General features: G+C 40.1%; 1 protein-coding gene across 1 annotated transcript; it reads left to right on the top strand.

Moving 5' to 3' along the window:
- LOC110257623 lies at positions 28-1,314 on the top strand. The gene is made up of 2 exons (XM_021079290.1): positions 28-369; positions 508-1,314. The coding sequence occupies exons 1-2, from the start codon at positions 42-44 to the stop codon at positions 549-551; spliced, it is 372 nt and encodes a 123-aa protein (XP_020934949.1). The 5' UTR covers positions 28-41; the 3' UTR covers positions 552-1,314.

The raw sequence follows: 14,342 nt of genomic DNA, 5'->3' as shown, positions 1-14,342 counted from the left end.
GTGGGGGGAGTGTGGCCGGCACGCCCGGGAGCGCCGCGCGCATGCGCCCGGCCCGGCGCCCCAGCCGGTGGGGAGGCGACGCGCCGCGACCCTGCGCGGGGAGGGAACCGCGGTCGGTTGTGCGGAGCCCGCGGCCTGAGTCTCGGACGAGCAGCTCGCCCACACGTTCTCCTGCTGGTGGACGCGGAGCCGAAGGCTTGGACCTCGAGGACCAAGAAGTGCGAGGACCCTGGAGCGGCGATTGCGCACGGGAGACAGGCTGCCCGGCAACCAAACTGTTGCTATCGCGCTTATTTCGGTGGAACCGAAACAGGGAGGCTTGGAGAAGCACGGGAGGAAACTATAGGAGGCTTGGCAAATGCGTAAACTGTAAATTATTCGTGATTCTGAAAAAGTTTATCCGCGCATTTATAAATGGAACGAATGGAACTTTTTTTTTTTAACTCAATAGTTTCCGAAGTGTGCCTCTCAGAACTTGGATTTTTTTTTTTTTTTTTTTTAAATCAGGTCCTTGGGAGAAAAACAGTCAAGTGGTGGAAGATCAGTATTGACTGCAGCTGCGTTCAACTTCTGGAACCTGAAAGTAAAGTTGGGTCACGTGGGCCGTACGCCCTCTTTCTCCTCTTCTGCGCCCTCATCCTGCCTGGAAAATCCCCGAAGATCACAGTGGTCTGTCAAATTCAGCAAATCCCTGTGCTGCTGCCCAGAGGCAGGAGAGCCACCTCCCCCGCCTTCTCCCCGACTCCTAAGGATGGGATTCTCGCTCCAGAAGCAAATATGAAAATTTTAAGAAAGAAAAAGCCCGTTCGCTTCGTTTATCTTCCCCCCAAGAATCACTGAAAACGTTCGTTGTCCAACTTAAGTTGCCAGTTTTCAGATCCCTGAAAAAGAAAATTTAGTAGATAGGCTCTGATGTATTTTGGAAGAGCAAAAGAGTAACCAAAATGTGTTTTCAAAACTCAAAGCTAATTTTGTAGTAGGCCTAGTAATTGATAAATCTGTTACTGTGAAAATATTGCACGGAGTATTTGTCTAGGTCCTGAGGGATTGTAGCAGCTTTATTACAGGCGTGACAGAAAATGATTAAAAAAATGATCAACTTTAAAAAAGGAATTCCATGTACCATGCATTCTGCACACTAATTTATCACTTCAGTGTGTTTGATCGTTTTTATCTGCCCCATTGTCAAAAAGCATCGTAAAACAGCAAACTAAAATGTAATGGAATGCGGCAATTCATAAACCAATGTAAAATAAACACCTCCACGTGATGGTGCTTGTTATGCTGCCAATAAAAGTCACATTTTAAAATATTTAATTGTATGCAATATGCTTAAGCAAAAAAAAAATTTTAAATGTGACCCTTACTGGAATTTTTGGGGGATTTTTTTGTCCTGTGTGTGTGTGTGTGTTTTCTAGGGCTGCACCTGCAGCATATGGAGGTTCCCAGGCTAAGGGTCTAATTGCAGCTGTAGCTGCCAGCCTTCGCCAGAGCCACAGCAAGGCAGGATTGTAGCCATGTCTGCAACCTACACCACAGCTCATGGCAACACCAAATCCTTAACCCAGTGAGCAAGGCCAGGGATCAAACCCGAAACTTCATGGTTCCTAGTCGGATTCGTTAACCACTGAGCCACGACGGAACTCCATTGGTGACTTTTTAACTCCTGGAGATCTTTGGTGAAATTTGAGGTGAAATCATTTCTTCACTTTTGGAGGACCTTTTCCTACTTGAATAAGCAAATTTATCATGGGTTAAAAAATGAGCATATAATTTTAAGTTTTAATAAACCTGAAAAGGCATTGCTTCAGATATGTGAGAGTTATGTTTGCCAACCAGATGTGAATTAAAAATGTTTAGTTTCCTGAGTCAATACAGTGTTTATACTTCAAAGTGGTCCCCCAAATTGCTTACTAATAGAAATAGCTTTGAACAATCTTGGAAAAGTTGGAAGGAGTTCCTTGGTACCCTAGTGGTTAAGAATCCAGCATTGTCACTGCTGTGGCTCAGGTCGCTGCTGTGGCACGGGTTTGATCCCTGGCCAAAAAAAAAGGAAAAATTGGAATTACAAGATTGGAATGTGCCATGTGGATGGAACAAATATTGAACACTAAGAATCATAGAATTTTAAAGATGAAAAGATACCATGGAAGTTATCTAGTAAACCTGACTTTATAGATGAAGAAACTGAAACCCAAAGAGGTTAATTGGTTTGCTGAATGTCACATAGTAAAAGAACTGAGTCTAGGACCTACATAATTCCTTTCTGTAAAATAACAATTCTAGTATCTGACATGTTTTGAGCAATTGATATGTTTTAAATTCACATTAACTCATTAAATCCTATCAACAATCCAATGAGATTTTGTTATCCTTCCATTCTTCAGGGGGAGAAACTGAGGCAAAGAAGATTTAGAGAACTCACCAAGATTACAAGCTGATAGCTGAGGCAGCATTTATTTTTATTATTTATTTATTTGGCCATGCCCATGGCATGTGGAAGTTCCCTGGCTAGGGATCGCACTTGAGCCATAGCAGCAACCTGAGCCTCTGCAGTGACAACACTGGATCCTTCATCCACTGCACCACAAGGGAACTCCTAAGCCAGCATTTGAATCCAAGCAGTATGGCTCTAGAACTCACGACCTTAGCCATTATGTTATATTGCCTAAACTGGATTGCCTCCACTACCACAGTTGTTTGGGGTCACATTGTATGTGAAAGATGAGCCAGTAGATACTGTCATTTGTGAAAGATACTAAAATTATACATGCGAGTTCACGAAATGGAATGGAGTTGCAAAAATCACAATTCAATTGAATTTCACAGGGCTCTAGAGTTTAAAGAAACTTTGAACACTGTTTAGAATTATCACCCCACCTCTAAAAACATTGTGCACAAACCATCACAGAAAAATCATTTGTCTTCCCTTTCATTATTCACTGCAGCAACCGAGATGACACATCAGTATAGCTTTAAGGAACTTTTTGATCCTTTAAAGTCTAGAAGTACATCCTAATGATTAACCTAAGACACTTTACAGTTTAAAAATATTCTCTCATCTTCAAGGCTGGAGAATCCTACCGTATAGATATATACACACATCCGTATATACACGCATATATTAATGCCGCATAGCAAACCACCCTAGAACCAGTGCCGTAAAACCATTTTATGTGCTCTTTGGCCTTGTCTGGGATCATGCATGTAGCTGCCACAGTCAGCAGCTTGACTGGGTGCCATCATGTGGCAGCAGGCCAAACAGGGACAGAGTGGAAACTGCAAGACATCTTGAAGCAAAAGTTACCTGACATCACTTCCACCACATTCTGTTGATCAAAGTAGGTCAAAAGGCCAGCACATGTGCAGGAACCAGAAAGAGAAATTTCCCATATTGATGGGAGGAGTAGTCAAGCCACATTTCAAAGGGCTATGCATATATAAATATATATACACACACACGCACATATATACGTGTGTGTGTGTGTGTGTGTGTATAAAAGGAACGGGAATAATTATCATGATCTTGCATGCAGTCTATCGCAATATATAATTATTTCAAGAATGATACTAGCTAATTAAAGCTGCTGGATTGCTTTTTTGTTTAATGCTTGATGATGCCTTTAAGAACAACAAAACAAGGAAACATTAATCAGACCATTTCTTTAATCGGGTCAATTTGGAAACCTCATGTAGGTGAAGTTTGGCGATTCCTTCTCTTTCCTCATCATTTTGTTGCTTTCTTTAAGATTTTCCCATCTGTGCTAATAGATCTCTCTAAAACATGGTGTAAAAACCTAATAGCAAGGAGAAGCAATTATAATTCCCATAGGAACTATGTACTCCGGTCCAGATTTTGCTAGCTTTGATTATGATGTGGCAATTTCACAACACAAACAATTAAGTTCATAATTATTTATAAATAAGATTATGGGCCAAAATAGATGTTGAGAGTTTAGAAAGGGTCATGGAAAATTGATTTAGAAGGACAAACAATAAGCTCTTGATCTATTATCAACTGTAGAACTAACCACCGAAGCACTGCACAAATAACATAATATGAAGAAAGATGATAATGCTTTACCTAAAATATTTACTTTAAGGACGAGGGAGTAGAGTGTACCTGAGTCGCCCCTGGATCCTTAACCCACTGAGACACCAGGGAACTCCTCCCTGGTGGTTGTTTATGTGACCTAGACAAAAATCACTTTGCCCAGTCGAAAATGCTCTACCTCTGGTACTAACGTGAGGGAGACAAAAAACTTGTTGCAGATTCATAGGAATTGTCACCACACTCCCAGGAGAAAATGTCTGGGACACTTCTGGCTATCTGGAAATCTAGTATTTGACAGGAGCAGAGTTGCATGCACATAAACCATACTTAAAATACTGGGTTTTGTCTGGACACTGTTCATTAAAAGAGATATAAACAAACAGAGCACATTCCTGGGAGAATGACTAGGAAAGGGAAGAGATATGAAATCATGTCCTACACGGAGTGTTTGTAGAAAGCGGGGAAATTTCACCCAGCCAAAGACTTCACATACGTAGGGGGTGTTGGAAGGGAAAGGAAACATATGTGTCTACATACCCATCCTTACTGGGTGTGAGAAGCGAAGGAAGGCCAATTTCAATCCAATTGAATGAGTTTTCTAACCAAACTGTCCTTAAATGGAATGGATTGCCTCAGGAGGTAATAAATGCCCCCAAACCTTGGCTGGACCCTTGGCAGAAATATTGTAGAGGGGATTCAAACTTTAGGTGAAAAACTGGGTTTTAAAAGATGACTCTGAAGTTATTTCCAACCAAGACTCTGTGCAAAAATGACTGGTGATTGAACCAAATCTTCATACCTCTGAATTCATAGTTCAAAATATAATAAACCAGAATAAACTTTTCCTATATGAACCGTGCAATGAGAAACCAGATTTTATTAGCCTTCCTAATTCAAAATTAGATTATATTTTTTACTCACTGCTTTCTTTCATAAACTGGGACACAAATCAACAATTTCACCCATTAATGCTAACACTGGGACCTGTTATCATTAGTTTATTCTCTACAGATATCAAGGCTGGAATTAGAGTATTTGATTCATTCATGTAAGAGATATTTACTGAGCACCTACTATATGCCAGTAACAGTGCTAGGGATTAGGATGGAAGGTATAATGACAAAAAAACGTTAATCTTTGCCCTCATGGAGTTTATTTAGTACAATTTCTGACTCCCTATAAATCATATGAAGTCTACTATTTTCATGAATATGCTTTCATTTACTTTCTGAATAAAAATGTCAAAATAGGAGTTCCCACCATGGCATAGTGGGTTAAGAATCTGACTGCAGCAGTTAAGTTTGCTGCATAAGTGTGGGTTCCTCCCTAGCCTGGCACAGTGGGTTATTTGATGTTGCTGCAGCTGCAGCTTGGATTTTAATCCCTGACCCCTCAGGATCTTCCATAAGTTGCAGGTTCAGCCATAAAATATTTTTTTCTTTTTTCTTTTTTTTTAAGTTTATATAATGATTTTTTTTTTTTGTCTTTTTTTTTTTTTTTTTTTTTTGCTATTTCTTGGGCTGCTCCCGCGGCATATGGAGTTTCCCAGACTAGGGGTCTAATCGGAGCTGTAGCTGCCAGCCTATGCCAGAGCCACAGCAACGCGGGATCCGAGCCGCGTCTGCGACCTACACCACAGCTCACGGCAACGCCGGATCGTCAACCCACTGAGCAAGGGCAGGGATCGAACCCGCAACCTCATGGTTCCCAATCGGATTCGTTAACCACTGCGCCACGACGGGAACTCCTATATAATGATTTTTATCTTTTTCCACTATAGCTGGTTTACAGTGTTCTGTCATCTTTCTACTGTACAGTATGGTGACCCAGTTACACATACATGTATGTATACATTCTTTTTTCTCACATTATCATGCTCCATCATAAGTGACCATACATAGTTCCCAGTGTATAAATTTTTTTTTTTTTTGGTCTTTTCTAGGGCTGCACCCGCAGCACATGGAGGTTCCCAGGCCAGGGGTCTAAACAGAGCTATAGCCCCCGGCCTACGCCAGAGCCACAGCAACACAGGATCCAAGCCACATCTGCGACCTACACCATACCTCACAGCAATGCCAGATCCTTAACCCACTGAGCAAGGTCAGGGATTGAACCCGAAACCTATGGCTCCTAGTCAGACTCGTTAATTTCTGAGCCACGACAGGAAATCCCCTATAAAATATATTTTTAAAAAATTTTAAAGAGTGGTTTCCCAGGCCTAGGCAACCTCTGATGTTTCTGTTTCTACAGTTTGCCTTTTCTAGCAATTTCATAAAAATGAAATTACACAATATGTCTATATCTTCTGTCTGGCTACTTCATTCAGCATGATGTTTTTGAGATTCATCCATATTGATTCATTCCTTATTATTGATGAGTTATTATTCCATTGTGTGGGTTTACCACTTTCTTTGCTCATTTGTGGGTTGATGAATACTTGAGTTGTTTCCAGCTTTTTGGCTACCATGAATAATACTGTTATTAACATTTGTGTATCAACTGTTTGTCAATGTATGTTTTCATTTCTCTTTGCTACTTAGAATTGCTGGGTCATATGGTAAGTATATGGTTAACTTAAAAACCAATTTTTGGAGTTCCCAAAATGCCTCAGTGATTAATGAACCCTATTAGCATCCATGAGGACGCAGATTCGATCCCTGGCCTTGCTCAGTGGGTTAAGGATCCTGCGTTGCTGTGGCTGTGGTGTAGGCTGGCAGCTGCAGCTCTGTTCGACCCCTAGCCCGGGAACCTCCATATGCCATGGATGTGGCCCTAAAAAGTTAAAAAAGAAATTTTTTTTCCAGGGTGACCATATCACTTTACATTCCCATCAGCAACGTGTGAGAGATCCAGTTGCTCCACATTCTTACCAACATTTAGTATTGTCAGTGTTCTCTGTTTTAGCCATTTTAGGGAATATGTGGTGGTATTTCATTGTGGTTTTCATTTGTATTTCCCTACAAATTCTGATGCTGACCATCTTGTCATGTACTTATTTGCCATTCGTATATTTTCATTAGTAAAATGTCTATTAAATAGTTTTCCCAATAACAACACAGACAGACAACCCACAGAATGGGAGAAAATCTTTGCAAGTGAATCGACGAACAAGGGATTAATCTCCAAAATTTATAAACAACTTCTGCAGCTCCATACCAAAAAAACAAACAACACCATCAAAAATGGGCAGAAGATCTAAACAGACAGTTCTCCAAAGAAGATATACAGATGGCCGAGAAATACATGAAAAGATGCTCAACATCACTCATTATTAGAGAAATGCAAATCAAAACCATGATGAGGTTCCACCTTACACCAGCCAGAATGGCCATCATCCAAAAGTCTACAAACAATAAGTGCTGGAGAGGGTGTGGAGAAAAAGGAACACTAGTACACTATTGGTGGGATTCTAAATTGATGCAACCACTGTGGAAAGCAGTATGGAGATTCCTCAGAAAACTAAACATAGAACTACCATTTGATCCAACAATCCCACTCCTGGGTATCTATCCAGAGAAAACCATGACTCGCAAAGACGCATGTACTCCAATGTTCATTGCAGCACTGTTTACAATAGCCAAGACATGGAAACAACCTAAATGTCCATCGACAGAGGAGTGGATCCAGAAGATGTGGTACATATACACTATGGAATATTACTCAGCCATTAAAAAGAATGAAATACCGGCATTCTTAGCAACATGGATAGACCTAGAAACTATCATGCTAAGTAAAGTCAGCCATACAATGAGACACCAACATCAAATGCTTTCACTGACATGTGGAATCTGAAGAAAGGACAGACTGAACTTCTTTGCAGAACAGATGCTGACTCACAGACATTGAAAAACTTATGGTCTCCAGAGGAGACAGTTTGGGGGGTGGGGGGATGTGCTTGGGCCGTGGGATGGAAATCCTGTGAAATCAGATTGTTATGATCATTATACAACTACAGATGTGATAAATTCATTTGAGGAATTTAAATAAATAAATAAATAATTTAAGAGTCAAAATTATTTTAAAATAAAAAACATTTTCCTTCTATTAAACATATAGCAGAAATATCTTGATTATCAACTTATAAGAACTCAATTTACATAATTACATAATTTGAGAAGCCAAACCAAAATATATTCCTGCTTGTATTTACAGAGTACAAATATACATAATATGTAAGAATATTCTTTGCTATGATTAATTTATATAGACAAATTAATTTGCATAAACAGTGACTTATTAAAAGAATAAAATTATTTGAATAATTGAAAATCATTTATGAAAATTAAATAGCTGACATTTTGCAGTTTTCAAGATGGGTACTATGGTCTCTAGATCCACATTAGAAACCTTCTAGTTCTTACATACCCAAGTAGTTGGATTTGCTGAAAAACTAAATGTACAATTGAGCTGGAAGTTTGGTAGTAGGATTTAGGTTAGGAGCTAGAAAGACACAAGATTAAGTCATGTTATTGAGTTGACTGACATTACCAAGAATAATAAATGAAAACTCCGAAGGGAGACTCTATGAAGCCTTAAGTTCTTGCCATATACAAAGCCACATTATAAGGAGATGAATTCCTGTATTCTTATAGGCCTATTCAGAATTTTTGTAGGTAAAACGACTCCTGCCTTTGTAATCATAATTGATTAAACCAGGCATCATTTCATGAGTCACAGGCAACATTATAAAGTCTGACACACAGTAGACATCCAATGAACATTTTTGAATGAATAAACAAATGGGCAGAAATTGAAGTAAGTTCAGAAGTGGCATGATAGGAGTTAAATAAAAAGAAAGCGATTCATTAATTCATTCAATACGTATTTTCTCATACAGATCAGGCACTGTATGTTTGATACTGTTTCAAGGCATATAGGTATAAGCAAAACCAGACATGATTGTACTACCTTTCAAGAAGTTTACAGTCTATTAAACATAAGACATTACACCATAAAACTCGTAGAAGAGAACATAGGTAAAACATTATCTGACTCCACCATACAAATGTTTTCTTAGGTCAGTCTCCCAAGGCAATAGAAATAAAAATAAAAATAAACCATTGGGACCTAATCAAATTTACAAGATTTTGCATAGCAAAGGAAACCATAAATAAAAAGACAACCTACAGAATAGGAGAAAAATAGTTGCAAATAATGCAATAGACAAGGGCTTAATTTCCAAAATATACAAACAATTCATACAACTCAACAACAAAAACCAAAAATCCAATTTAAAAAATGGGTAGAAGACCTAAATAACATATCTCTGAAGAAGATATACAGATGGCCAGCAGACACATGAAAAAATGCCCAACATCGCTAATTAGAGAAATGCAAATCAAAACTACAATGAGATACCACTTAACACTCCTCAGAATGGCCATAATTAATAAGTCTATAAATAACAAATGCTGGAGAGGATGTGGAGAAAAAGAAACCCTCCTACACTGTTGGTGGGAATATAAATTGGTACAACCACTATGGAAAACAATATGGAAGCTCCTCAGAAAACTAAATATAGAACTACCATATGATCCAGCAATCTCAGTCCTGGGCATATATCTAGACCAAACTTTCATTCAAAAAGATCCATGCACCCCTATGTTCATTGCAGCACTATTCACAAATAGCCAAGACATGGAAACAACCTAAATGTCCATCAACAGATGAATGGATTAAGAAGATGTAGTACATATACACAACAGAATGCTACTCAGCCATAAAAAAGGAATGAAATAATGCAATTTGCAACAACATGGATGCAACTAGAGATCCTCATATTAAGTGAAGTGAGTCAGAAAAAGACAAACACCATATGATATCACTTATATGTGGAATCTAAAAATATGGCACAGATGAACCTCTACAGAACAGAAACAGACTCATAGACATGGAAAACAGACTTGTGATTGCTGGGGGTGGGGGGGTGGGGGTGGGTAGAGAGAGGATGGACTGGGAGTTTGAGGTTAGTGGATGCAAACTATTGCATTTAGAATGGATAAATAATGAGGTCCCACTGTACGGCACAGGAAACTATATCCAGTCTCTTGTGATAAACATGATGGAAGATAATATGAGAAAAAAGAATGTATATATATATATAGACAACCTCTTCTAGGTTGTCAAATTTGTTAGTATATAATATATACATATAGGTATGCCTGGGTCACTTTGCTATACAGCAGTAATCGGCACAACATTGTAAATCAACTATGCTTTTAAAAAAAGTAAAAAAATACTTATATGCACCGACTTTTATGTGAAATAGGTATTTGTGCATGACAAATGCCTCTAAAGAACAATTACAGATTTGATCTGTAAAAGAAAGTATTTTACCGTCTAACTGAAAGGACAGATGCTAATTCAAAGGCCACCTATTAAAATACCAATATAATATGCATAATATAATTGGTATGATAAAAGGCACAGTGATAATGAGAGGGGACAATAGAGGTGCCTTGTGAGGAAGGTCAGGGTAGGTTTGCTAAAGGAAGTGACAAAGAATTACCCAAATGAAATGAGGCTCAAGGAGCATTCCAGGCCCAGGGTCTGGCAATTGCAAAGATCTTATGGAAGATGAAGACCAATGTGCCTTTGCACACTCAGGGTGTGAGACAAGGCTGGAAAGACTTGTAGACCATGTGTGGTGGCTCTCTCTTAAAAGCAAAGTAAAAGCATCCAAGCATGTAGCAAGATTAAAGATTTAATCACTACACTCAAACATGCAGATAAAACATGGTTCTATCATGTTATGAGTGTGTGTTGTGTGTGTATATGAATATGTTTATATAAATATAATATATATATATACCTTTTTTGTTTTTCACTTCTTGGGATTGGCCTCTTCAAATTTTCTATTTCTTCTTGATTCAGTTTTGGTGGCCTGTATGTTTCTAGAAAGTTGCCTGTTTCCTCTAGATTGTCAAATTTGTTAGCATATAATTGTTCATAGTATTATTTATGATTTTTCATTTCTTATTTTATTTATTCGGGTCCTCTCTCTCTTCTTCTTGGTGAGCTTGGCCAGAGGTTTGTCAATTTCATTTGTCCGACACATATATTTGTCCGACATATCACCGATATAATAAATTCATCCTGTTAGAATGAACAACTCAGTGGTGCTAGCATATTCACAGAGGTGTGCAATCATCACCACTATCTAATTTCAGAACCTTTTCATCACCCCCCAGAGGAGGTCCTATACACACTAGCAGTTACTCTCTATTCCCTCCCCTCCAGTGTCTGGCAACTACTAATCTACTTTCTATCTGTGTAGATTTGTCTACTTTGGACACTTCATTAAAATGGAATCATATATTATGGGGTCTTTTGTGTCTGGCTTCCTTCACTTAGCATCGCACCTTCGATGTTCATCCATGTCGTAGCATGGGTCACTACTTCATTCCTTTTGAGTGCCAAATGACACCCCATTGTATGGGTATACGACTTTTATTTATCTATTCGACAGCTAATGGACATTTGGTTGTTTCCATTTTTTGGCTGTTATGAGTGATCTTGCCACCTACATATGCACGCAAGTTTTTGTGTGTACATAAATTTTTTCTTTTTGTTTTTTAGGGCCGCACCCCGTGGCATATGGAGGTTCCCAGGCTAGGGGTCGAATCAGAGCTGTAGTCGCCAGCCTACACCACAGCCACAGCAACACAGGATTCGAGCCACATCTGCGACCTACACCACAGCTCATGGCAATGCCAGGTCCTCAACCCACTGAGCGAGGCCAGGGATCGAACCCGCAACCCCATGGCTCCTAATCAGATTCATTTCTACTTCGTAATGATAAGAACTCAAATTTTAATATCTTTTGTGTATATATCTAGGAGGGGAATTGCTGGGTCCTACAGATACTCAGCTAGTGTTCACTGCTACACCTGTGGTAGATAGAGTTCTGCCTTGTTCTTCACTCTGCTTGGTCAGAGCCCAGTAGGTGTCCTTGGTCCCTGCTCAGCCTCGCCTAGGATCACACTGGTATCTGTGTTTGCCACATACTCTGTCCAGCTCCTGTCAGACCAGCCAGAGCAGGCCAGCCAGCTCTAAACTCAGCCTCCAGGCCACGGAACTGATGGAAAATCACGAAAGCCAACAAAACCTCCCTCTGACTAGCACAACACAGCATACTTTTAACCATGGTGTGCACCCCACCACGTGGGTGCAAGACTGGCCTGCACTGCAGTTTCCTCCCAAGATCCCAAACCACGGTAGGTAATTCCTTCCAGCTTATTGAATATACTTGCCCACAGTGCCTGAGGCTAGGAGAAGCCCGGCATGTCTCGGCTCCCCTCAGAAGTCTCAGGACTTTGGAATAAAGAGATGAGAATTTGCCCCCGAATCTTCTTACCCTGATTTCTGTTTCCTCTATTCGAGTCCACAAATGGGTAGACTCTATTTTCACTTCTTCTGCAGTTCAGTGATTCTCATGAGGAGCTATTTTGGGAGGCTGTGGAGGTATTACTAGTTGTCATGATAATTGGGAGGTGCAGCTAGCATTTAGTTGAGCAGGACTGAGGATATCAGATGTCTCAGAGTGCTTAGGCCCACCCTGTATAACATTTCGCCTGACTTTTTAAAATAATGGCTTTATTGGGATAAAATTCGCATACTACAAAATCCACCTATTTAAGGTTTTATTCCATGGTTTTCAGTATATTGAGAGTTGTGAAACCATTACCACAAGGGATCTTAGAACATCTCATCACCCCTAATAGAAATTGCACACCTCTTAGCAACCACTCCCCCATTCTCCTCCAACCCTCCATCCCTTGGCAACCACAAATCCACTTTCTGTTTCTATGGATTTGCCAATTCTGAGTATTTTGTATAGCTGGAAATATACACTATGTGATCCTTTGTGTCTGGCTTCTTTCATTTAGTATAATGTTTTCAAGATTCACCCATGTGGTAGCATAGGTCAGTACTTCATTTCTTTTGATTGCCAAAAATATACTCTACCATATAGATGTACCACATTTCATTTACTCCTTCATCCGTTGATGCACATCTGCGTTGTGTCCACCTTTGGCTGTTATAATAGTGCTACTAGAACACTTACATACAAGTTGTTGTGTTGACGTATGTTTTCATTTCTCTTGGGTATATGCTTAGCGGTGTAACTGCCAGGTCATATGGTAACTTTACATTTAACTTTTTGAGGAAATGCATAAGGATTGTTTTTCAAAGTAGCAGCAAACCCAAAAGCATTGTTTTTCAAAGTAGTTGCAATCCCAAAAGCGTTGAATGAAGGTTCCAATTTCTTCACATCCTTGCTAACATGCAGTGGTATTATCTGGGTTTATTATTGTTAGTCTGGGTTTATTATTATTATTATTACCTATTTATTTATTTATTTATGCTTTTTAGGGCTGCACCCGTGGCATATGGATGGTTCCAGGCTAGGGGCTGGAATCTGAGCTACAGCTGTCGGCCTGCACCATAGCCACAGCAATGCCGGAGTCCCTGGCCCAACTGAATGAAGCCAGGGACCGACCCTGAATCCTCATGGATACTAGTCAGATTCCTTTCCCTTGCGCCACAACCGAAACTCCTAAAATTATTATTATAGGGGTTCCCGTCGTGGCTCAGGGGAAATAAATCCGATTAGGAACCATGAGGTTGTGGGTTCGATCCCTGGCCTCAATCAGTGGGTTAAGGATCCTGAGTTGCTGGGAGCTGTGGTGTAGGTCGCAGACACAGCTCGGATGTGATGTTGCTGTGGCCAGCAGCTGTAGCTCCAATTCGACCCCTAGCCTGGGAACCTCCATATGCTGCAAGTGCAGCCCCAAAAAGCAAAATAAATAAATAAATAAATAAATAAAATTATTATTATAAACATCCTTGTTGGTGTGAAGTGGTACCTCGTTGTGCTTTTGTTTTGTTTTGTTTTTGTTTTTGTTTTTGCTTTTTGTCTTTTGTCTTTTTCTTCTTGTTGTTGTTGCTATTTCTTGGGCCGCTCCCGCGGCATATGGAGGTTCCAGGCTAGGGTCCAATCGGAGCTGTAGCCACCGGCCTACGCCAGAGCCACAGCAACGCTGGATCCGAGCCACGTCTGCAACCTACACCACAGCTCACGGCAACGCCGGATCGTTAACCCACTGAGCAAGGGCAGGGACCGAACCCGCAACCTCATGGTTCCTAGTTGGATTCGTTAACCACTGCGCCACGACGGGAACTCCTCGTTGTGCTTTTGATTTGCATTTCTCTGATAATTAATGATGTTGGGCTTCTTTCCATGGGCTTATTGGCCATTTGTATCCCTTTCTGGAGAAATACCATG

The sequence above is a fragment of the Sus scrofa genome, chromosome 18 (genome assembly GCF_000003025.6).
Source record: "Sus scrofa isolate TJ Tabasco breed Duroc chromosome 18, Sscrofa11.1, whole genome shotgun sequence".
In the NCBI taxonomy this organism is placed as follows: Eukaryota; Metazoa; Chordata; class Mammalia; order Artiodactyla; family Suidae; genus Sus; species Sus scrofa.
Note: the sequence above shows the minus strand (reverse complement) of the source record. Positions and strands in the feature narration are given on the sequence as shown.